The following is a 26,786-nucleotide window of genomic DNA, read 5'->3' as shown; positions in this document are numbered from 1 at the left end:
ATTCAAAAGTGTCAGTTTTATGCAATGAACACCTTTCTCTTCTGAATATTTTTAAAATCTCAGTACCCTCAAATAGATCGCTCAAGTCATTTTCATAGAAGGACTTCTTCTAAGAAGTCAGAAAATATTTTTCAGAACTAATATAGGTAAAGATGATTCATAGGCAGATACAAAATATTACTGCCTGATCTTGATCCAAAAATGATAACTATTACCTGAACTATTATGCCAAAAATTATGTAAACTGTATCAACAGTCTCACACATGCTATATAACATGAGCAAAGTCAGTAGTGAGAAACAGTATCCCTCTTGATAGTCTATCAATAGTTAAGTCAAGGTTTATAACATTTCTGCTGATGCTTTATAGATTATACATCTTAAAGATGTAATCACCAGGGGCTGGGGTTGTGGCTCAGTGGTTATGTGAGGCCCTGGGTTCGATCCTCAGCACCATGTAAAAATAAATTAATTAAAAAAAAAAAGATATTGTGTCCAACTACACAAAAAATTTAAAAAGAAATTTTAAAAAATATATGTAATCACCAATCTTAAAAGGAATAATGAGGAAGGAAACATCAAAAAACTTGATCTAAGGAGAGATCTTAGGACAGATTTCTTGAATTTTATATTATAATTCATTTAAAGAGATCAAATAGCATACTTAGAGTAGAATATGTTTTAGTCTATATTATTTAAACTTTATTCTCAATGATTAAATCTTTTCTTTAAACATTTATGTTTTAGTTGTAGGTGAACACAGTACCATTATTTTATTTTTATGGGGTGCGGAGGATTGAACCTGGTGCCCACGCATGCTAGGCAAGCGCTCTACCTCTGAGCCACAACCCCAGCCTCAATGATTAAATCTTTAGAAGAAATTTATTCTATTCAATTAGGTATTCTTCAATCATCAAGGCAAAGATTTTACTTCCTAGAATTACCTGGACACTTTAATTCATCCGAATAGTCTCCACAGTCATTGGACCCATCGCATATCCAAGTTGGCAGAACACACAGTGAGGTAGAATTACATCTTATGAACCCTGTGGTTTTCACTCCAAGTTTATAGAAATGTGTGCAGTCTGTATTATCTAGAAAGATGTAAACAAAAAACCGAAACACCTCATTTGCAAAGATTATAAGCCTTCTATGTAGGTCAGAGAATGCAAGAAAAGTGAACTTCATTTGAGGAAATAAATATGCAATTATCTCACACAACAGGGGTTAATTATATATCAATTCTGGATGAGACTCAGTAAAAAATTGGATAGTATTCAACTCAATGCCAAAGGTGTCCAGGCAAGAACAAACAAAAGGTAATGGAATATCTTACTGCAGTTCTTTTCATCTGAAGCATCTGCGCAATCTATGTTCTGGTTGCATCGTGCTGATCTTGGAATGCAAGTCCCATCTGCACAGCGGAACTCGACAGTGGCACAGGTTGAAACTAGAAAAACATGTAAATAAATAAATGCATAGATGAGACGCAAAAATGACTCCTTGCTTTTATATTTGAAGTATTTTAATTAAGCCATATTATTTTATTTATTTTTGCTTTTTAAACTCCAGGCAATCAAATTTGACCTCCAGCTCTACAGCAATGCTGGGTTAGATGAATCTTATAGCTTCTCTTGTCACACAATTTTACATCTTTTCCTGTCAATTATTCCCTTTGTTGTGCTGTTTATCATACTGAATTGCAACCACTATTCATGTACCAGGAGCCCCAATAAATCTTAAGTTCCATGAAGGAAAGTAATGTACCTTGCTTACACAGTTGTACTTGTCTCTTACTGAGATGGCATAAAAATAATGAAGGTTGCTGAAAAGTATTCTCCTATAGTCAGCAGTACAAGGTTATGACACTAAGAAAAGGCTTAATTAGTGCTTCATGGAAAACCCCAGTCTAGTTTCTAAGAAGAAGTGGTGCATCCCCTTCTATGAAGAAACAGACACAGAGATGGAATCAGAGGCAGAGGCAGAGACAGAGACAGACAGATACCAAGGAGACCACTGATGATCTATTCTATGTCATACTCTTGTATAAAACTATCATTAACATTTCATAGAGGCAATGTGGTTGACTCATGCCAAGGTACACAAAAATATAGCATTTCTTAATCCGATAGTTTGTAAAGAATAGCTTTCCAGCTCTTTGCTATGCTTAAGTGAAAATCAGTTTCAATATGCTACTCTCATTGTATACACCTTGTACATAATGCCTTATTCTCCATCATATACTCCTTTCTAGTTTGCTTACCCATTCATTACCATATAATACTTTCCAGCAATATGTTGTGAACAGGTGCATGGCATAGTATGTATGCTAGATTAACATAGCGGAAATTTTTACTCCAAATTCAAATTTCCACAGGTTGATTACATTAATGTACAACCTGAAGGGCTCTTTGATTTCCATTTTTACAGTGTTGATAGTTTAAAGAGCCTATTTAACTATAAATAGAAATTATATCAATTGTAAATGGTTAAAATGTACCTTAAAATATGCAAATTTTACTCAAGGGTGTGTATGTCATTTGTATTTCATAAAGCACTGCTCTTATTATATTTAATTGTATCTTGAAATTGCATATTTATTTGTGTTTAAATGATGATTAGAATAAATGTTTTATTTACAATTTGCAATTATAATTGCTTCACTGTTTTCTTCATTATAAATAACATCTTAGCATGTAAAACAGATAATGCCATTATGAGTAGAGATAAATGCATTGTTCCAAAACAGGAACACAATTAGTTTTTTTCTTTTAATTTTATATCTTAAAAAGCAAAATCTAATTGATGATTCCTTTCTATTACATTTTGTTTTTAGTATTTTTCTGCTAATGGAAATAGTAAATGTAATATATAACACAGAAGATAATCAAGTCAATCATTTACATTTTGTCTTTGACTTCAATATATATCAGCAGTTTTTTAACAACTATGTTCCAAATGATTTCATATAATCTCTTTGTTTAGAAGACAATGCATTTCTCTGTGAAATGTTTTAGATACTTGAATATTTCTGGGCAAGCCTATAAAGATTTTCTATCTTACAACTTACTTGAAGTTAGAGTTTAGATGCTTTTAGAAAGAGCCAGGAGGGGACAATTTTACCACCATCAGACTGTCTTCTAAGTTTGCTCAGAGAATCCTATTTAGGGATTCTACTGGAATGAGAAAAGGGTGGCTAAGAAGGTAAAGAGGCAAATCATGTCTTCATGAATGTGGGGGATGGCATTTCAAAGAGTTAAGACAACTGGAAGGCACAGTAGAGATACATCCTTGTAACCCTACCTACTCCAGAGACTAAGGCAGGAGGATCACAAGTTGAGGCCAACTTGGACAACTTACTGAGATCTTGTTTCAGCAAGAAAAGTAAAAGCTGGGGTGGAGCAAGAGAGCTGCAGATGTAATTCACTGGTAGAGCACTTGCCTTACAGGCATGAAGCTGTGAGTCAATCCCCAGTACAATTGAGGAGGAGGAGAAGGAGGAGGAGGAGGAGGAGGAGGGGGAGGAGGAGGAGGGGGGGGAGGAGGAGGAGGAGGGGGAGGGAGAGGAGAAGGAGGGGGAGGGGGAGGAGGAGGAGGAAGGAAGGAAGGGGAGGAGGAGGGGAGGAGGAGGAGGAGGAAGGAAGGAGGGAAGGAAGGAAGGAAGGAAGGAAGGAAGGAAGGAAGGAAGGAAAAGAAAATAGAAGTTTGAAGGATTCTACACATATGGGGCTTTAAAAGTAGTTGTCAGAAGCTCTGAAGTAGAATCAAAAGTAAAGAAGACATCATGAGAAGAGTAGAAAAGCGGAGCAAACTGAATAAAGTCTTAGATTGAATTTTGAGAAGAAGAAATAAATGAGAAAAACTCAGACTAAATGAAAAGAAACTATGACTGTCAAGTTGTGTAGAATGGTTAAGAGAGGATATTTAAACGAGACATGGGGTAGAATGAGACAGACATTATTACCCTGTATACATGTATGATTATGATTACACTACTGGAGTAACTCTGCACCAATTACAGCCAGAGGAATGAGAAGGTGTGCTTAATTTGTGTACAATGTGTCAAAATGCATTCTACTGTAAATTAATTAATATAATTAATTTTTTTAAAAGAGAAACATTGGGAAGGTATGGGATCAGAAGAGTGGAATGGAAAGAAGAAAATCCGTACGGTGGATATTTTTTTTATCTCCCCTTTTCCTAACTAAAAACAGGACTGATGAAATGTGGCGAGGGGAGTTCAGCTGTCTTACTATAGAGGGCAAACTTTGCAAACAGGAACTGATTATCCCTTTAGGCTTAGTCATGTCTCCAGAGATTCCATGTCTTGGTATAGAGTTTAAGAACTTCTAGAGGGTTAATTCGGGTGAGCAGTGTCAATGGGATTGGACTATTAAGCCCCTATAGTGGAAGCAAGATGGAAGTGGGGACTAATATCTACTGTATTCATAGGCAAGGAAGGAGAATCCTTTGACAGGAGAAATCCACGGAAACAACAGGGACTTCACTAAATAATTAAACTAATGCCTCTTCCTTTCTGTTGCCTCATTTTCCTTACTTTGTTTTGGTCAGCAAAGTATTCAAACTTGTATCATCCTTAGGGTGATGTTGAGAAAGTACAATACTGGAATCTCTAATTTGTCAAGTGAATATGAAAGTTTTCTGACAATCTTCCCTCAGGCTTTTTCAGTTTTGTGAAAGAGAGAAAAAAAGAAAATAATTTGGTCTAAATAAAGATAAGCCAAGTGAGAAATACTAGACTTTCTTCCTCCAGATAGTCCAAAAGAAAAAGTTAGCTTACAAAAATATGAGGGAAAACATAGTGCATCCACATCAGGAATAGCAATGAGATAGTACAAAGAAAAAGATCTGACTGGGATTGTGGATCAAAAGTAGCAGTAAGCAAAAAAGTAAAACCACTCTCTTCTTCATATACTTCCTTAATTTTCCTATTTCTTCCACTTAATTTTACCATGTCAGATAAAATATTTAATGAGATGTGAAAGATGTAAAGTCAATTGGTCTTTCTGTGGTTCTTTGGATGTTCCTTATAAATAACATAAATCAATTCTCTCTTCCAACTCCCCTAACCAAGCCTGTGGCAAAGGGAAGCTAACAAGAAAATAAATAAATAAATAAATTGTCTGTCTATCTCTATTTTGTTTACTTTCAAAGCACATCTTTTATTTATTTATTTAATTCGCTGCTTAGGTTCCCAGGGTAATGCAAACACAAAAGGAATGCCGAATTATTCTCTAGCCATATTTATCCTTTCCCTTTAGCTGTTGGTTGAGGAACCTTTCAGAGATTTACTATGAACTTAGGAAAACCTAAGAACACCAATTTCCTTTCCTTCAGTTATCTCAGAACTCCCAGCTCTCAGTCTCCCTAAAAGCATTCTGGTGGCCCAAGGAAATTCATATACTTCCCAAAGGAAGCAATTTAAACAGGGAAGAAGGTAAATCATGCATTCTCCCCAGATCTATTCACTTAACCTGTCACACATCCATAAGAGAAATACAAAATGACAACATTTTGAACAACTCTTCACATTCAGTCATGAAGGAAATACCTTTAAAGAAATAATAAATAAAGAATTGATGAGAATGTACTATTTCTTTTTCCTCCAAAAGAGAAGAAACCAAAAAATTATTCCTCATAACTTACATTTCCATTCTGTAAATAGACCCTGCCCTTGAGGAATTAAAATACAGTAATGTGTGCTATTGATGTATAAATTAAACAAGTGCTCAATGGCACATCAAATAATTTATAGATAGCTCTATCTTAGCCTTTCATTACAGCCTATCAAAATCCCCATGCATTTATTCATTACTGACAATACTATATTATTTTAATTCATTTTGTTTAGATTCAAAACTAGCAAGTGATTAATACATGTTCATATATGTACAATAAAGCTCTGCATTCTGGTGATATATTGACCAGAGAGGGAATAAGTACAAGAGAATATTTGCAATGAGAATGCTTTTATGCACTTCCTGAGCCCATGTACATGCCTTTTCCGTCATTATCCTTCATGTGACAAAAAGCAGGTGGTTGGGCAGTACAAACTGAATCACTGATGGCTTATGGGGAATGAAAACTGAAGATTTACCTCTGTGGTTTGAAATGCACCCTACCAATGTGTTCACTATGTGAACAAATTTTAAATGAGCAAAATATCAAACCTAGAAGATGCAACAAATGGGTAGACTTTCATTTACAAAGCTACCTATTTGTTTATCTGTAGGTGCTACTCCAATTAATTAAATGCACTAATTGCTAACAAGTAATGAAATATGTGCTAGGTGTCCATGAACAATTTTACAGTGAATTATCTGTATTTTAAAAGAGAACTTCAAGGCTTATATTTTGTTTATTTTAAGATATCCAACTGCTACAATTTTTATACTATTTTCACAAAAGAAACTATGGTGACAGATCCTTGATTCATGAATCCATTGTTCTGGGACCACAAACACTGCTTTTATGGTTATTACATAGAAGCAAAGAGTTTAAACTAGAAGGTAGAAATGACATTTTGAGGTTTTTGTTGCTGTTCTGTAGCAGGTATTGATATCATTAAGTAGAATAAAATGGATCTTATAATACTTAGGACTTCAACAATCTACATAAGAATTCAATAAACCCCTACCATGTCCGAGGCACTACATTTCATAAACACAAACATACTAATTTATTTACCACTTTTGAAAAAAATTTTTCATTTCCTAGGAAGAAAATGAAATGTGGAATAAAATTGACCAAATTATAGTATATCCATGCATGACTATGTCACAACAAATTCCACTTTTATGTATAACTATAATGCACCAATAAAAAATAAATCAATAATTGTAGATCAAAGAATAGAATAAAAATATCAGGAAGAGGGAGATGAAAAAGCAAGGGGCATCATACTGGAGATCGAAATGGAGAAAAGTGTGTTATATGCTTATGACTATGTCAAAATGAACCCCCAAAATATGTAAAACTATAATGTGCTAATAAAAATATAAAAAGAGAAAAAAGGAAGCCTATAGTAACTTATTAGCTTTTGATGGTTTCTTGTGAAAAACATTTGCTTTTAGAATCTACTTTATATATTTTTGTTCTGTTCTTTTTCAAATTTTGCTTGATATTTTTAGCATTAACTGGTTCAATGCTATTATGCTTTAGATATGAGGTGTTCTCCAAAAACTCACGGGTGAGACAATATAAGAAGGTTCAGACGAGAAATGAAATGATTGGGTTGTGAGAGTCTTAACACAGTAAGTGAACTAATCCATTGATATGGATTAACTGAGTAGTAACTGAAGGTGGGTAGGATGGGGCTGGAGGAGGTGGGTACTAGGGCTGGGGCTTTGGAGTATATATTTTGTATCTGGAGAGTGGAGTCTCAAGTGAGTTGCTTCCCTCTACCTCACTCTTATTTTGAACCCTGAGAAATGGAGCCTACAGTCTGTGGATTGAGACTTCTGAACTCATGAGCCTCCAAATAAACTCTCCCCCCGCCCCCTGCTAAAATTGTTCTGGTCAGATCTTTTAGTCACAGGAGTGGAAAAACTGACTAAAACAAATGTCTTTAATACACCTTTGTCTTCTGCTTGTAAATAAAGGATAGACCTCTGAAATTGTGAGCCACCAATTAAACTATTCGTCCTCTATAATAGTTCTGGTTTGGTCTTTTAGTCACAGAAGTGAAAAAGCATTAAAGTCAAATGCTGGCCAAGAGTCAGACAGGGTAATATGGGAAGCATTCACCTCCCAACCTTCCAGACAGCTCTAAGATGACTTGCAAACATTCTTCTCTCTTCTTCAACACTGCACAGCCTTCTTTTCACAAGCATACTTCATACTTTTCATCACTCTTTTCTACAATCGTAGCTATTCACTTTCTCTATTCCCTGAACATCCATTTTCTGCCTTAACTCAATGTGATCTGGCTTTCCCTCACCACTTCATTAAACTGTCTTTCATGAAGGTAGTTGAGAGATTGTCACTATTTACTAAGCATGATGAATGCTTGTAGTCCATGTCTACACTCTTACCCTCTTTGTAGCCTTTGAAATATAGAATGATCTTCATTTCTTGAGAAAATACTTTCTTACAAGAACCCTTCAACTACTGCTGTGCTTTACTTCTTTTTATGATCATCTTCTATTTTTTTTAATTTCAGCAAGTAATTCTGATGCACTCTGCTAACACAACAGTCACTCTGTACACACTCCATGTTTTTTATTCTTTACTTAATGAATCCAAAATCAGTACTTCTTGTCTAAATCTACTATCTGAGCTCCAGAAGCCTATCCATCCAAGTGACTTTGGAACAGCTCCCTTTGACTGTCTACAAGTCTACAAGTGCTCCCACCCAAGAATGCATGTACTCTTCGTTATCCCCATTCCCCACACAAAAGAAAGGTCTAGAAAAATAATTAAACAAAAACACATAATAATTTTACAACAGGTTAAAAATACCCTCCCCTGCTTCAAATTTTTGTATTCTTCTCCACCCCATGATTTTTCTGTTTGTTACTCAGGAAGTTCTTACATGCCATCTTTTAAAGTGTTATCATATCTGTCTTCGCCCTCCTTAATCTTTGCTTTGGCTGTTTGTTGTAGCATCCCCACCCCCTTTTCTAAGTCTGATGTCAGTATTATAATTTTCATTTGTACAATAATACTTTTCCTTCCTTTTTAAAATTCTAATGTAAATTTGATCATATTGGCCATGCTTTGGCTTAAGACTTCTGTTGAGGTCAAGATAAAGCCTGTTCCTTAAAACGGGACATAATGCACTTCATGTTTTGTCCCCTTCCTTTAATGACTATAGTCTTTTTTCTTTCTTTCTTTTACCACTCTCCCATTTAAAATCCAAATAAATCAAAGAACTTGTATCTTTCAATATTAATGTCTCTACTTTGATCTGTTTTGATCTCTCCACCTTATTTAAACCTCAAGACTGAGATAAATTTAATGTTGTCTGTGAAATTTTGGAGGATACTTAAAAGTCAAAAAAAAGGTGTGTTCTTATGTGTGCAATCATAGCATTTTATATTCATCTACATCTGTTTACATGGCAACTTGTCACTTAGGGTTTGAACTTCGTAAAGGCAAGAGGTCCATATCTCATTAATTCAGTGTCTTAACACTTAATGCACTGCACTCACAAAAGTCTGTTCAATAGTGGACTTCTTAAAGAAAATTGCTTTGGAAATATTGATTGGGTCCAGATTTTAGAAAGCCTTAAATGTCAGACAAAAAAACAATGTTATTTATTATGTAAACATTGCTACTTGATTAGTGGTTCTAAATCAGGTCAATAATTCAAAAAAGAAAAAGCAAAGAACAAATGCCTATATGACATTTACTATATGTTAAGTATAATTCTGAGTATTTTATTATTTAATTTAATATTAATATTCTCCCTAAATCATTTTTTAGCTTACCGTTTGGGAAATTGAGGCATAGATTGTTTAAGTGTTTTATATAAAATAAGACAAAAAATGTTGATACTGGATTTTAATCAAGGTAATCTGGTTTAAATGTTCAGTAGTCACTGTGGGAAATGTTAAATAGTATTAGCATGATTAATAGCATTGGGAGGAATTTGAAAAAGTATAGGCAGGGAAAAGCATTAAATGGACATTCAACCCAGGCTTAAAATGGATGAACAGGAAAGATATTTTAAAGAATTGGGAGAGGTGAGAATGATTAGCCAAAGAGGAGACAAATATGTGGGAAGGAGGCATCACAGAGATAGCATTAAGGTTTCCAGTCAAATCATTAAGAAAATGAGATCATGAGTAAAACCAGATTGAGAAAAGGGAAGCACTTTGGATCTATAAATTTAGTATTACATATTTTGTTAAAAAAGTCCAAAGAACATGCAGATTGAAATGTATTAGTGAGAAAAGACAAGAGTTTAAAAGTCAATGAAGCAGTTGAAATGAAAAAATAGTCATTACATTTAAATGCATTTTTAACTGACTTATAAAAATACCAAATGTCAATGGGGTACCATGTGATGTTTTGATATATTTACACATTTTATAAAGTATAATCTAGTCAAACATATTTAACTCCTTAGGCATTTATCTCTTCATGTGTGTGTGTGTGTGTGTGTATTAAAAACTCAAAAATCCTCTGTTGGGTTTTTGAAACCCACATTGCATTATTATCTATAGTCATTCAACTGCACAGTAGTGCACCAGAACTCCTTGCTCCTAACTAAATGCGTATTAGTACCCATAGAACAACCTTTCTCTTTCCCTTTCCTCTTCTTCTCTCCCTGGCTTTTAGTAACAAATATTCTACTCTCAACTTCCCTGAGCTCAACTATTTTACATCCCACTGATGAGTGAGATCATGAAGAACTCATCCCTCTATGCCTGGCTTATTTCACATAACATAATAATCTCCAGTTCCATTATAATATCATTTACTAAAATATAGTCCATATATGTTATTAGGTATTACAAACCTTGTTGCCCACTACAACAAATTTTGGAAAAGTTTAAGGCAGACTTATTATAAAAATATTATTGGGTAATGCAAAAATAAAAAAGAAAGTAAGAAAATTTACCTTTACAGTCTAATTCATCAGAGTTGTCTCCACAATCATTTTCACCATCACATAACTTGCCATGAAGGATGCAACGACGATTGTAGCAAGGCTTAAAACCTCTTCGACAGCTTCTATTTTCTTATAAATAAAAGTAGAAAGTCATACTTAGAGGTCACATAGAAACACTTTTACAAGATGAAAATCACAGAGATTTCATTCATAATGACTGGATTTGGCTGTATAAAACAAGTACTGTGCATGTAGTATTAAAGGACTGGATATAATAGTCACCAAACCAAGGAGTAGTTCATTTAGTTAAGACCTTTTTCACTCAGTGTTTCAGAGTTGGAGATATCCTAAAAATTACACCCAAAATATTGTCCTCTCACTCACACTGTTGTCAACTATCATAGGAATAAACATATATCACATATTAAATTCAGAAGAAATAAATATCTACCTCAAAAATAACAAAAACATCCCAGTGTTCATCATCCAACTCCTTTGCTTCTGCAAAGGCTTTGTATAAAAAAAAAAATAGAAAAGCAGAAAATTATGTATTCCAGAATTATTAGGCCAAAGAGTCACCTAAATATCAATAAATTTCTTTTATGATTATGCTCAAACTGTCCAATTTCCGAAGAAGATGAATTATCTTCTGAATTCTATTTACCTTAATGAAGGTCTTCTGACATTCTCTTATTTGGGGCAGAAGTTACTACTACTAATAATAGCTGTCATCTTCTGAATACTAAATTTTTGCTAAAATCTGTGTTGAGTATAAGTAAATATACACTTGCTCATTTAATGGTCTCTATCACTGTTAGATCTACTTAGTTGCTGTAAAAAACAAAAAGACAGGGGCTGGAGATGTGGCTCAAGCGGTAGCACGCTCGCCTGGCATGCACGTGTTGCTGGGTTCAATCCTCAGCACCACATACAAATAAAGATGTTGTGTCTGCCGAAAACTAAAAAATAAATATTAAAAAATTCTCTCTCTCTCTTAAAAAAAAAAAAAAAAGATAAGTGAGCTGTGTTGACCATTCTAGTCACAGAACAAAACGTTTGGGAACATAGATTTAATCTCAGGTATGATTTTAAAGCCCATTCCAGGGCTTTAAGACTTAAATTTAATTTAACTTAAAATTAAAACCTCTCAATACAACTCAAGGAAATAAAAAAGTAGTAATAAACCAAACTTTCAAATGGAAGTAGGAAAAAAAGAACAAAAATGAGAGTATAATAAAGGAAATGGAGACTAAAGAAAAAAGAATACAATATACAACCCCATACCAGGCATTGACTCACAGGGCAACTCTAGCTCTGACAGCATTTTTGTGTGGCTCATGAGCTAATAATGGTTTTTACCACCATATCAGCCCTATAAGAAATATTTAAGGGAATCCTACACTAGAAGATAAAGGATAATAACTACCATCATCAACACATGAGAAAGTACAAAACTCAATAATAGAACAGATATACAAAAGATAAAAAGAGGCCCAAACCCCACTGACACAAAAAATCACCAAACCACAAAAATGAAGAAGAGGAAGAAAGGAACAAAGCCCACATAAAGCAATTGGTAATAAATTGAACAGGACAACAAAAACATTTTCTTACTTATCAATAGTAACATTGAATAAAAGATATGGGATTCCCCAATTAAAAGACATAGACTTGTTAAATGGACTAAAAAAAAGAGAGACACAATTATATGCTGCCTACAAAATAAAAAAAAAATTCATTGTATCAGTAAAGACACACATAGCTTGAAAGTGAAGAAGTGAAAAAAAAATATATAACATGCAAATAGAAACAAAAAGCAAGAAGGAATAACTATATGTGTGTATTAGATAAATAGACTTAAAATACAAAATATAAAAATAGTCAAGGTAACTATATAATGATAAAGATACCCATTCAACAGGAGAAATAACAATTGCAAATATCTATGCATTCAATAGTAGAGCAACTAATTATGTAAAGCAAACATTATTAGTTCTCAAGGGAGCTACAAATTCTAATACCAGGATTTAAGCATCTTACTTTCATCAAAAGACAGATCATCCAGGCAAAAACATGAAGAAAGAAACACTGGGGTTCAATTATACCATCAGTCAATGGCCTTAACAGACATTTACTGAACATTTCACTCAAAAGTTTCAGAATTCATGTTCTTCTCACCAGCACTTGAAACATTCTCCAGGACAGATCATATGTTAGGCCACAAAACAACTCTGAACAAATTAAAATAATTAAAATCATACCACACATCTTCTCAGAACACAATGGAATAAAACTAGAAATCTACAACAAGAGAAACTTTAAAAATTATACAAATACATAGAAATTAAACAACATTCTGTTGCACAACCAATAGGTCAATTAAGCAATGAAATGGGAAATGTAAAAATGTTGAAATTGATGAAAACAAAATGCTCTGACCCATAAAATACATCAAAAGTAATATTAATAGGGCAGTTTATAGTAACAAGTGCCTATGTCAAAAAATGTAGAAGAACTTAAAATTAAAACCTATCAATACAACTCAAGGAACTACAAAAGTGAGAATAAACCAAACCTCTAACTGAAAGAAGGAAAGAAAAACAAAAATAAGAGAATAAAGAATACGAAGACTAAAGAAAAAAATACAATATGCATCTAACAGGGGATTATTAGCCAGAAATGAAAAAGAACTCAAAAAACTCAACGGGGGAAAAAAAAAAAAAAAAAAAAAAAATATATATATATATATATATATATATATATATATATATATATATAATTTAAAAATACATACAAATGGCCTACAAATATATGAAAAAGTGCTCAACATCACTAATCATCAGGGGAATGCAAATCAAAACCACCATGAGTTATCCTCTCACCCCAATTAGAATGACAATTATCAAAAAGAGAAAATATAACAAATGCTAGTCAGGGTGTGGGAGAAAAGGAAAATCTCCAACATTGTTGGCAGGAGTATAAATTATGGAAAACATTATGGAGCTTCCTTTAAAAATCTGGAAATGGAGCTATCATTTGATCCAGCAATCCCACTATTGAGCAAATATACTAGGAAATTAAAATCAGCATGTTGGAGAGATATCTGCACTAGCACATTTATTCATAGTAGCCAAGATATGGAATCAACTAAGGTGTCCGTTGATGGGTGAACAGATAAATAAAATGCAGCACATATATACAATGATATATTTTTCTCAGTCTTAAAGAATGAAATCTCACAATTTGCAGTAACATGATGTAACAAGAGGACATTAGGAGAAATAAATCAGACACAGAAAGACAAATATCACATATTCTTACTTATACGTGGAAATTACAATTTCTCAAAGTAGCAGAGAAAAATAATAGTGGCTACCAGAGACTAGGTAGGGATCAGTAGAGGAAGGGTTGGAAAATGATGGTTGATGGATGTAGGGATACAGTTAGAACATTAGGAACAACTTCTAATGTTCTATAAGACTATAGGATAACTCTGGTTGACAACAATTCATTACATTTCAAAATAGCACAAAGGTAAATTTCTTGGAAAAATACAGCAGCATTTTTTTTCCTAGGGTAGAAAAGCCATTCTTCTCTTCTGAAGGAGATATAGATTGAGTATTACTTGGTGTCATCAACAGAGGCACATCTGGTGACAGCCATACTTGATGAGGATCACACCTAAAGCAATTGACCTCTGTACCAAAGAATACTAGCCTCTGTGCTAATCCTAGCAACATAGAGTGAACAAGACTGATTCCAAGCCCACCACATGCTAGTGACTGGAGGTGGACCTTTGCTATAGAATAAGACTACAATATCCAAAATCACTGATATTTCTGATTAACATTTTAAAGAAAGCCTAATGCCTACTGCTAAAGATAAATCACAAAGCTGTTTAAAAAATAGGTTTCTACTTTGATTTAATTTGCACTTCATGGATGAAAATCCATGAGAAAATTCTTCAAGGAATATCATGGTTACTGGATAGGAAATAAGGTGCCTCATTTTAACACAAGCAGAGACAAATCAAATTCCTTAGACCTACAGATTAATGAGAAAGATAAATTTTACATTTTTTAAAAAGGAAGGCAAATAAAAATTATAAGAAGAATCAGAAACTGTACTCTGTAATGATCAAGTCACATATTGGACACTTACCACAGTAAAGCAGTTTTTCATCTGACTTATCCTTACAATGAGGAATACCATCACAGGTGAGCTGGTAGTCAATGCATTCACCATTTCCACACTCAAATTCAGAATAAATGTTGCAAGAGGAATTTTTAGCTGAAATAAAAAGAAGTCAATATTTTGGGTGATGTTAAACATTTTTCAATACAATGACTATTTTATTCCTTAATCAAACATAAACTACAATTGTTATAAATATAAAATTCAATGAAGAGAAATGCTTGATGGAATTTTTGATTAAACTTACCAGAAACTTTTTTTATTCTTACTCTCATTTGATTTTACAATTTGTTTTGGGGACATTGCATGACTATTTCTTTTATGCCTATTTGTGTATTAAATACTATTTAGTTTTTGCATATGTGTGCAGGGAATGAGTAGTATAAATTCAAATGACTGTGCAACTAGATTAACAATGTGTATGTTTTGTGTATGTGTGTGTGTGTGTGTGTGTGTTTCTGGAGATAGAACCCAGGTCTGTAAACATGCCAGGCAAATGCTCTGCCACTAAGCCATATTCCCTGTTCCTAGCAGTCTATTTTAAAAGTAAATGTTTACAAAGAGTTAGGTAAATAGTTTTGTGCATACTGATAGTGGTTTTTATATTTTTTGTTAGAATCTATTATATATTCAATACACTGAAATTTTACAGCAAGAGGGTGCACCCTTTTTTTAATGCCAGACTTGAAATCATCTCAATCAAATGAATGCCCACACTTGTCCCTACTTCTAACTTGGGCTTCTTCACCAACTTTCTTTTTTGTTTGTTTTTGACTTAAAATATACATGACAGTAGGGTGTATTTTGACATATTATACAAACATCTGGTGCCACCCCTATAATTTTGATCCCATTCCTTGATTGAACATGATGTGGAATTACACTGGTTGTGTATTCATATATGAGCATAGGAAAGTTATGTCCAATTCATTCTACTGTCTTTACTATCCCCATCTCTCCTCCCTTCCCTTAATTCCCTTTTGTCTAATCCAATTAACTTCTGTAATGTTCAATCATAGCATTTTATATGCATCTTCATCTGTTGACACCAACTACCTTTGGTTGAAACCTCAGTAGCCAATTCTATCCTTCAGAAGAAGGATATAGCTAAAATCATCATCATTAGCTTCTTGCCTCATTCATGTATGTGGGAAAAACTAAGGAACAAGTTCTCTCTTCCTGTCACACATGACCAGCATGTACTACTTAAAATGCATAGGAATCCATGGGATGTGCTGGTAGAATGCAATGATAATCTAAAAAGCATGTACACCTAAAGTTTATGGACACCAACTGAACACTGTCATATTGTCCCATTTCTAAGTTTCATAGTTTCCATAAAAATTAGGATTCTTTTGTTTTGTTTTGTTTTTAATGTGGTTCACTTGAATTGTAAGCATAGGGCAACCATTAAAAAATGTGGAAAAAAACCCTTTCTTACAAGTTAGTTTTATGTTGACAATACCAGCCAGCACATGATCTATATTTTTAAGGGTCTCTATTTTGGAAAACGAACTCATTTTTACTTTTACAAATACACTCATTAGCAAGTTTTCAGAGTTCAATTTTTGGGATGTGCTCCATGCTTGCATATACTCACTCTACAACTTATTGAAATAATTGTACTTTGAAAGCAAGTCATATGGTGGAGGTAATTAGAATTCATTAATCTTTGCAGGAGGTAAAGCTTAATTTTAGAATTCACTATAAATTTTTTTAATATTTATTTTTCAGGTGTAGATGGACACAACACAATGCCTTTATTTATTTTATTTTTTCTGTGGTACTGAGGACCGAACCCAGGTCCCACCCGTGCTAGGTGAGCGCTATACCACTGAGCCACAATCTCAGCCCCTCACTATAAAATTTTTGAGGCTTTTTTTTGAGGAATATTTGATTAAAGAGCCTCTAATACCATTGAAATTTCAGTACTTCATTTTCTTATAATTTTTGAATTCAACTAGCATTTAACACATTTTTATACCCATGTGTTTGTCTAAGACTACTAATTTAACTCTTTCAATAACATTTTCTAAATATTATTTTTTTCTTGGTGCATTATAAACTCCACTGGTCAGTGAGTAGCAAAGGCAGAACATAATTTTAAAGAAGGTAATAAAGATATAAAAATTGTTAAATTAAAAGGAAAAAGTACTACAAAGGGAGCTAACATCACTCGGAATAATCACCTTAGATTGTGAGCTTAGCAAAATTCAGATACTCACTGCAAGCTTATTGGCATTCTTGACTTATTTTGCCTATTTTAAGAATAATCTATTCATTTCTCCTGTCCAATAAAAAGAAAAACTGCTGTGATGGAAAATGCCATATTTATAGTGTTTTTTTTTAAAGGGAGAGAGAAAGAGAGAGAAATTTTTAATATTTATTTTTTAGTTTTCTGCGGACACAACATCTTTGTTTGTATGTGGTGCTGAGGATTGAACCCGGGCCCTTCGCATGCCAGGCGATCGCGCTACCGCTTGAGCCACATCCCCGGCCCCCATATTTATAGTTTTGTAATTATAACTTCTGGGGGGAAATTAAAGTATACACTTATCTATCTATTTATTTATTTATTTATTACAGTAATGGGGTTTGAACCCAAGGATACTCTTATCACTGAGCTACAAGTCCAGCCTTTTATTTTTTCTTTTGAAACAGGGTCTTGCTAAATTGACAAGGCTGGCCTTGAACTTGTGATCCTCATTCCCTAGTCTCCCTAGTCCCTGATATCACTATTATAGACTACAGTACTAAACTCCCATTCTTTTTCAATTATGCAAAATTCAATATAGTATGGGTGTACTTCTTGCTCAGGTGAGTTCATTTCGTAAAATTATATTGAATATTTTCTGTTTCTGTCTAGAAACAAAAATGTGGTTTAGCTAACATTCTCCTACAAACATTTACTTAAAAATTATGTTTGTTACTCTTTTTTTATGTTTTGGATGTTGATAAGGTTATCAATGTTGATTCTAAAGGAACTACGTAACTGCCTAATCTTTTGTCTTTTGTCCACAGTTATGAAAAAAAAAAAATGATTTTCCTCCTTTGCCCTCAGGAAGGTGTTTGTAAATGGCCTTTTACCCCTTTTATGATGCTATTAACATTCAGAAGGGACTCCAGGTGAGCTCATTCAGGTATGAACACAGATGTACCAGAAACATTCTCATATTTCAAAGATGGATTTCACAAAAAGAAGCTTACAGTTACTTTCCAATCTCTCCACTGGAACACAGGATTTCAGCATAAATGTGCAATGGATACAGTCTTTCTCTATAACAATTTGTCACCCCTGAGGAATCCTGTATCACTCTAGAGTTCTATGAGAATGCAACTGTGCTTGTTTAAAATGATGTTTTTCTGACTGATTTATTTCCTCTCATAGATAGAGAGAAGCAGTTGGCTTAGTAGACACAGTTGTATATAGACTATTTTGCAGCCATAGGCCTCCACTGTATACAAATAAGCCTTGCTGTTTTGACCAAAGTCAGTGCTTTGACACTAGCCTGCAGTGACCTGTGAAGGAAACATGGGTGATTCTAATGCATGACTAACATTCCAGGTTTACAGACGACATCAGATACAGATCATTAGAAATGAAATCAGGAAGGAAAATTGAGAGTTTAAGCCATTGCTTGAACAATCCAGGGAAGTGTTAGGTGACCAAAAACAAAAGCGGGGACAGGGGATTTGTGGCCTGAATTACTAAAGTTGACTATCTGCATTTACATTCACTGATTCTCTCATTTGCTTTGGCAAAGTCTTAAACAAAACAACTTCTCTCAATTTTGCTAAGAGGTATGCTTTTGGGTTACAGTACCAATTTGCAAAGTGATACAGTACACAGCAGGTCAAAGAGAAGATCCTCCTGCTGATTGAAGATTAGAAAAAGACTGAAGATAAATATGAAAATACTTATTTTATAATGTAAATATATCTAGCTCTGCTTATCTTCTATGATAAAAAGATGAGGATATAAGTGAGGAAAATTTTCAAATCAGCATATTGAGAGTGAGTTGATCAATTTCTAACAAGATGATTCTCATTCTACCTTTCTCATATAGAGATAGTCTTAATGTTAAGGGGAAATTAACCTTTTTTATGTTGCTTGCTAATTTTTCACAGCCATATCAGAATACTTGAACCGTTATTTATTTTGGAAACAGTTTTGGAAACCTAGCTGTTAATAAGTGTATATTGTAATGATACTAATTAAAGATTGTAATGCCTTTGGGAAGCATAAACATCATGCAAGACTGCAATGTTACATTCTTAATTAACAGTTTGGAAATGATTACAAATAAGCTGCATGATCCATTCCCTCTCATTTACATACTGTGATGGACTGTGAGTGGTTTTACTGCAAGACTACGGATATAGTACCTATATTCCAGTTTATTTCAGCTTTAATTAATTTTGTAATTGACTGATTCTCACAAAGTCACAGCTACAAGTTTTCAGATGCTCATGTGTGTTGGTATTTCTGTAGCTCCAACACCTTCCAGTTCATAATCACCAAGGGGCTGTGTTTGATACTCTCTGAGTTCTTACAAGAGAAAGATAAACCAGCTTAACTTCTAATATTGGAGGATATTATGATTTCATGAGTACATTTGAATCATTTCAGTAGATAAATATGCTATTCTGAGCAGACAAGTCATATTACATCATGTTTGTCTTTACTTACTCACACATCTGTTGTCATCTAGCAATATTCGGTCCCCCCTACAGGAACAATTCACTCTCCCATCAGGGGTTAAAAGGCAGAGGTCATGGCAACCCCCATTCAATAATGCACATGGAGAAAGTTCACCTGCAATGAAGAGGCGTTATTGGCAAAATTTCATATTGAGTACCTATTCTATGTCAGATACAGATTAATAGAAAGATATCGAACAGCTCTGATCTCTCAAAGATATAACAATATTTCAGGACTTTTGAAAATCCAAACTTTCTGAATGATAACTACATTAGAAAAATATATAACACAAATCTTTCTACTGGATTTGTCAAGGATACCATGGTCTCAAATGAAACAGTCCCAGTAGGAACCAAAAATGATAATGCAAACTGCAATTTTGTGAGTACCACAGTGATTGAAGGATTTTTAAGCCCTGATACAAAGCTTATATAGAAGTATCATTATTCTGGAACCAACTCAGTCTGAATATTCAGATATGAGGAGTATCAGACAGTGGAATAAAGCTCCAGACACAAATAATTGTTCCTCTGGTGATAAGGCATTTTCAAAGTTACTTAAATATTTCAGGGGATTTCAGTATATCGAAGAGTCTAATCCTGAACACTGGTCTGTAGAACTAAGAGAAAACAAAAATCCACTGATAATTTTTGAGAGATTATATCATAAAATTAGGACTTTTTTCTATTGTAACTTACAGCTATTTGTGTCATTGGCAACAGCTATGATTCCCATTGGTTGGTGTGGAATATCAGATCGAAGAATCTTTGTGTCTCCTCCTGTGTACTTGTTGGAACGCAGGATAGCTCTTCTTCCCCAGTCTGACCAGAAGATGTAATTGTCATAAACTGCCAGACTAAGGAAAGTCCCTGGCCCAGATTTAACAATCACCTGGAATAAATTAAAATGTTTTTTACAGTGAAAAGACAGGTATTCATATATCCACATATACTTGTGCTCAAAAAAAAAAAGGATTTAAGATGAATTGAATGTAATCAATTAAAATTATCAGATAAAAATATCATACACTAAATGGATTGTTATAATACACTTTATAGTTTATTTTAAATGTTTAATCATCTTTAGTATTGTCATGTGTTTATTTAATATTTCTATTGCTCAGGATTAGTATCTCTAATCCACAATTTTTATACACAAAGTAGTTTCAGATTTCTTTAGATTTGGGAATATTTGCATACAAATATGGAAATAGGACCTGTATCTAAACACAAATTTCTTTAATGTTTCATGCATAAAGACATAGCCCAAAGTTGGTTCCATACAATATTTTTTTTTACCATGCCCATGTTGCTACTGCAACCAATCATGTAATGTCATTGTGGAATTTCTCCTATGTAGCATTATGTCCATGTTCAAAAAGTTTGAGATTTTGGAGTATATCATTTTTGACTTGTGAGTTAGGGATGCTTCACCTGTAATTTTATTTAATCATTTAATTTGTATAAACAATTGGATTTTTCAGTAGTATAAACCAAAATCATCAAGTCAAATTATGAGAATAACATTACCAAAAACATTCAGTAAGGAATCACCAGTCACATAGCAGACACTTATCAAATTCTTGGAACTTCATATGGAATATTCAGAATAATAAGGTCCAGGTTCTTCTTGCAGAAGCTTACAACATGAGCAATTAAAACAGGTAGATATATTCTGGCAATAAAATTGAACAATGAAGACCAAATTTTCAGACCAAGATGAATTAAGAGGGCCCATATTTGTTTTACAAAACCAACTTAGAATATCATAAAAATACATGAAGCAAAATTTATTAATGCTTTGGATATCAGAAAAGGCAGTAATTCCTCAATAAAAGAAAACAAATGACATATATTCCATGGCAGACACAATTAGCATGGAGGAACCCAAACAAAACCCAAAGAACTTCCTGAGTGAGATTATGGAAAGGCAGAATTATGACAGGACAGAGGCTAGATCTCATAAGGCAGGAATTGGAAAAGAGAGCTCAGTGGTGCACAGGTGCTCCTGGGCACTCAGCTAGGCACTGGCAAGTGCACACACATGCCAGTTGGTAAAGAAGCCAGGAGACAGCTACAGAGAGTACCAAAGTTGGCACATGTCTGGTAACCATGTCTTTCAATAGGAGCTAGCTCTAAAAACACACTGATTAATGGGTTTGAGTTGAGTCCTTGGAAGTCTTACTGCAGCAGTGAAAAATAATTAACCCTAGACTAAACTGTGTTCTCATCTTAGCAAACCATTAAAGCAAGACATGAAAGAATGAAACTCACTCCAAGTAGCTTCACTATCTCTCAAAGTAAAGCTCAGTAATTTTCAAGGTAATGTGAAAATTTATACCAGTAAATTACATTGCAAAAAAAGAAGAAAATTCTTAAATCAATAACCTCAATTTCCACCTTAAGAAACTAAAAGAAAAGGAACTAATCCCAAAATTAAGAAGAGAAGGAACAAAGATCAGAGGGAAATCAAAGAAGTTAAAAGAGAGGGAGAGAGAGAGAAAGAAACTATACAGAAAAGTCAAATTTAAAACATCCATTCTTTGAGATCAACAAAACATATAATGCCTCAGGAAATGATGTGATTTATGCCAGTAATACTTATTGATATAAGATTTTTTAAAAAATCAAAAAATAAAAATATTTCACTATTTTTAGTACACTAAAAAATAAAAATCATGTGAATATCTCAATAGGTACAGAAGAATTTTAATTCCTGAAAAACACTCAGAATAGAAATATGAACAGAAATAAAGCAGGAACAAGGAAGTAAGGACCACTCTCCCTCATTTTATTCAATGTTATTCTGGATTCTAACCAGTATAACAGGGAAAGAAAGAAAAGAAAAGAAAGGCACATTGTAAGATAAAAATCCAAACTTCATTATTTGCAGATGACAAAATTCTTTACATAAAATCCTGAGTATCTACAAAAACTAAGTAAACAAATAAAAATATGCTGTAACTGTGAATATAGTTGCAAGATATGACATTGATAAAAAATCAATTGTATGTTTCATAATTATAATGAATAGTTAGAAATTAAACTTTTTAACATTTTTATAACAGTTTTATGATTATGAAATATGTGTAAATATGAAAAATATGTATACAAAGAGAACTGCAAAATGTTGCTAACAAAAATTAATAAAACACAAAATAAAGAAGTATCTCTTGTTCTTTTTATAGTAAAATACAGTTAAAATGTCATTTCTCCTTAAATGAATATGCTAAATGTATTTTTTCAATAAAAATCATGCAGATATTTTGTATAAATTTAAAAGCTGCTTCCAAAACTTTTGTAAAATGCCAAAGATCTAAAATTGTAAAAAAAAATGTTGGAGGACTTATATTATCTTATTTAAAGTATTACAACAAGATAGTTATTAAGACACTATAGGAAAAATTATAACTCAACATCATAAAAGCCATATATGACAAACTCAAGGTGAACATCATTCTAAATTAAAAAAAAATAAATAAAACTGAAAACATTACCTCTAAAAACAATAACAAGATAGGGATGCCTTCTTTCACTACTCTATTCAAAATAGTCTTCAAATCTCTAGCCAGAGCAATTAGTCAAAAAAAAAAAAAATGAAATAACAGGATAAGAGTAGGAAAAGAGATAAAACTATTTGTTAGCTAATGATATGATTCTATATTTAGAAGCCTCCCAAAATTCCATCAGGAAACCTCTAGAACTCATACATGAATTCAGCAAAGTAGCCAGTTACAAAATTAACATTCATAAATCAACTGCATTCTTATACTCCAATGATGTATCATATGGAAGAGAAATTAAGAAAACTATCCCATTCACAGTAGGCTTGAAAAAGTATTGGGAGAATCAATCCACAATAATTGAGTTGAAAGGCTTATACACAGAACACTAAAGAAAGAAATTAAGAAATACCTTACAAGATGATGGAATGACCTCCTATGTTCTTGGATAAGCAGAAATAATGTTGTCAAAATGGCTGTACTACCAAAGGCACTATATAGATTTAATTCAATTACCATCAAAATTCCAAAAATTCTTCATGAAAATAGAAAAAGCAGTCACAAAATTCATTTGGAAAGTAAGAAACTCAAAGTAGTCAAAACAATCTTTAGAAAAGAGACATATATGTTTTTTCTCCAAAAACATATATTGGAAAAAAGAGAGCCTCTTCCATAAATGGTGCTGGGAAAACTGGAAATCCATATGTAGTACAGTGAAATTTATTCCCTATGTTTCACCTTACACAAAACTCAGCTCAAAGTAGATCAAGGACCTAGGTATTAGACCAGAAATCCTGTATATTCTGGAAAACAAAGTAGGCCCAATACTTCAACATGTAGGCTCAGTAAATGACTTCCTTAACAAGACTCCTAAAGTGAAAGAAGTAAAATAAAAGATCAATAAATGATATGATATCACACTAAAAAGCTTATTCACAGCAAAGGAAACAATCAAGGACATAAAGAGATAGCAAAGAGAATTGGAAGAAAATCTTTGCCACCGGCACCTCAGAGAGAACATTAATCTCCAGGATATATAAAGAAATCAAAATACTTAACACACACACACACACACACACACACACTAACCCAATTAATAAATGGGTAAAGTAACAGAATAGATACTTTATAGAAGAAGAAATATGCATGTCAACAGTTATATTGAAATTATTTCAACATCACTACCAATTAGAGAAATGCAAATTAAAACTAGAGTGAGATTCTATTTCACTTCAGTTAGAATGGCAATTATCAAAAACACAGGTAACCACAAATTTTGGTGAGTATGTGGGGAAACCATTGCACTCATATATTGCTGGTGGGACTGCAAATTGATGCAACCAACCACTCTGGAAAGCAGTATGGAGATTCCTCAGTAAACTTGGAATGCAACCACCATTTGACCCAGTTATCTCACTCCTTGTCATATGCCCAGAGGACTTAAAATCAGCAAACTACAATGTCATAGCCACATCAATCTTTATAGCAACACAATTCACCATAGCTAAACTATGGAACCAATCTAGGTGCCTTTCAACAGAGAATGAAGTTTTAAAATGTGGTATATATACACAGTGGAATATTGCTCATTCATAAAGAACAACAACTTTATATTTTCCAGCAAATGGATGGATCTGGAGACTGTCATGCTAAGTGAAATAAACTTGTCCCCAAAAGTCAAAGGTGGAATGTCTTCTCTGCTATGTGAAAACTATTTCACAATAGGGTTGTTGAGGGGTAGAGATGAAGTTTTGTTGATGAGATGATGGGGAATGGAGAGAAGGAAGGGGGCTAGGCAAGGAAAAGACAGTAAAATAAATTTCACACAATTTTCCCATGTACATATGAAAACAACACAGTGAATCCCACCATCGTGTACATCCATAAGAATGGGATCCTAACTAGAATAAGATATATTCCATGTTTGTATAATTATATCAAGGTTGATTCTACTGTCGTTTACAACTAAAATGAACCAATAAATTTAAAAAGACAGTATAGGGTTAGCAAATGTAAACAAATATATCAACAAAACAGGTGATAAAATTCATAAAAAATACACACATATGCATATAATAAGTATTTTTGGCATAAATACAAAGGCTTTTAAAATAGAATTTTTTTTCAACAAATGGTACTTGAACAAGTGTATATATTAATACAAAAATTTTAAAAAAGAAAGGTTTCAAGCATACCTCACACTGTGGGAAAAATTAGCTGAAAATGATTATAAATCTAAATTCAAAACCTATATTAAACTATACATCTTCTAGAGAAAAAAAAAAAACAAACTAGCAACAAAAGCTTCATGATTGCCCTTGACCAAGATTTTTAGGTATAACATCAAAAAAGTATGAATGATTAGTAAATTCAACAAAGTGAACTTTATCAAAATTGAAAACTCTTGCTTTTCAAATAACAGGGGTAAGAGAATGAAAAGATAAGTGGAAACTGTAAGAAAATACCTATACATTGTAAGTATAAAAAAAGACTTGTAACCAGAATATACTAAGAACTCGTAAAACTCAATAATAAAATGAATAAACAACACAGTTAAAGAATACATAAAATTACACTTTATTAAAGACATCTCTTTAAAGAAGTCATGGTACATGCTTGGCAAATAAGCACATATGAACATAATAAATATCATTAGGTAGTAGGGGAAAGCAAGTAAAAATCACAATGTATCATGAGACAACTTTTAGAAGGGCTGAAAACTAAAAAGGCAGGTCATAACAAGGTTAGTGTAACACAGGGGAACTTGTAGGAATGGAATGTGGTACAACCAATGTGTGTGTATTATGGATAGGGTCACTTTGTATTATCTGGTAAAGTTAAAAATACAACTAATGTGTGACTTACCCTTCTACCTTTATGTCTTTATTTACCCAAGAAAATGAAAACATTCATCCATTCAAATAGTTGCATATATACATTCAGAAAAAAAATTATTTGTAATAGGAACAAATGAAAACCATTCAAATGTCTATTTATAGATGAATTCATAAACAAATTGCATACATCCATAAGTCAGAGAATCTCTCTTCCACCAAACTATAGCTAAGCTCCTCTGAGCTCTTTTCAACTAGCGTCTGTCCTTGGCATGTCTTCAAGAACTCAATTTTAGTAAAATTCCTGTTAAGTCAGCTGAGTCAAAACTCTTACCCTTGATATCTGATCACCCTAAATATCTGATTGAATTCCTCAGTTTCTACCATTCCCTAGATGAAGTTTGATTACCCCAGCCTACTTTCAGCAAAACTCCTATTCACTCATTTTAGTCAGAATCCTCCCTTATCTCTAAGATTTTCTTTTAATAATTTTCCATCCACTCTGATCCTAGTCTATAAATACCCTCTTTTCCTTGTTGTATTCAGAGTGGAGATCAATCTTTTTCCCCTACTGCAAAATCCTATCATAGAAGTCTCTGAACCTATCAAAATTGTATGGAGTAAAGTCTGCCTTAGCATTTTTAGAAGTGTCTTGATTTTTTTAAACATACAATGGCACATAAATGAGAAAAAGAAATGAGATGAAAAATTGATGTGGACATGATTATTAAAACTAAAGGCCCAGAATTTCTCAAAAATACTTTTAGAAATATTAAGTATGTATATCTGCAAGCAGCTTTGGAACAATAGAATATACCAGTATATATGAATGAGGAGGATGAGAGAGAGGAAGGACACAAGGAGGGTGAGTGAGAAGGAGGAAGAGAAGGAGAATTTTATAAATTTTAAGTAAGCCCAAGAGCTTTATAAGAATTTTCCTCTAAGGCTGCAGAAATTTTCGGAAACGGTTTTAAAA

At 33.2% G+C, this 26,786-nt stretch overlaps 1 protein-coding gene across 1 annotated transcript in view; it reads right to left on the bottom strand.

Moving 5' to 3' along the window:
• The window catches only part of Lrp1b (LDL receptor related protein 1B), a 1,856,415-nt gene that overhangs the window by 287,467 nt on the left and 1,542,162 nt on the right, over nt 1-26,786 (bottom strand). The window contains exons 44-49 of the mRNA XM_058585368.1: nt 20,173-20,365; nt 19,463-19,588; nt 14,740-14,868; nt 10,588-10,707; nt 1,336-1,449; nt 944-1,093 (exon numbers count right to left, since the gene is read on the bottom strand). Of these exons, the coding sequence (XP_058441351.1) occupies nt 944-1,093; nt 1,336-1,449; nt 10,588-10,707; nt 14,740-14,868; nt 19,463-19,588; nt 20,173-20,365 (832 nt within the window). The remainder of the gene's footprint in view (nt 1-943; nt 1,094-1,335; nt 1,450-10,587; nt 10,708-14,739; nt 14,869-19,462; nt 19,589-20,172; nt 20,366-26,786) is intronic.

This window comes from Marmota monax, unplaced genomic scaffold (genome assembly GCF_021218885.2).
Source record: "Marmota monax isolate L192 unplaced genomic scaffold, Marmota_monax_Labrador192_F-V1.1 WCK01_AAM20220418_F8-fsc00034, whole genome shotgun sequence".
Classification (NCBI taxonomy): Eukaryota; Metazoa; Chordata; class Mammalia; order Rodentia; family Sciuridae; genus Marmota; species Marmota monax.
Note: the sequence above shows the minus strand (reverse complement) of the source record. Positions and strands in the feature narration are given on the sequence as shown.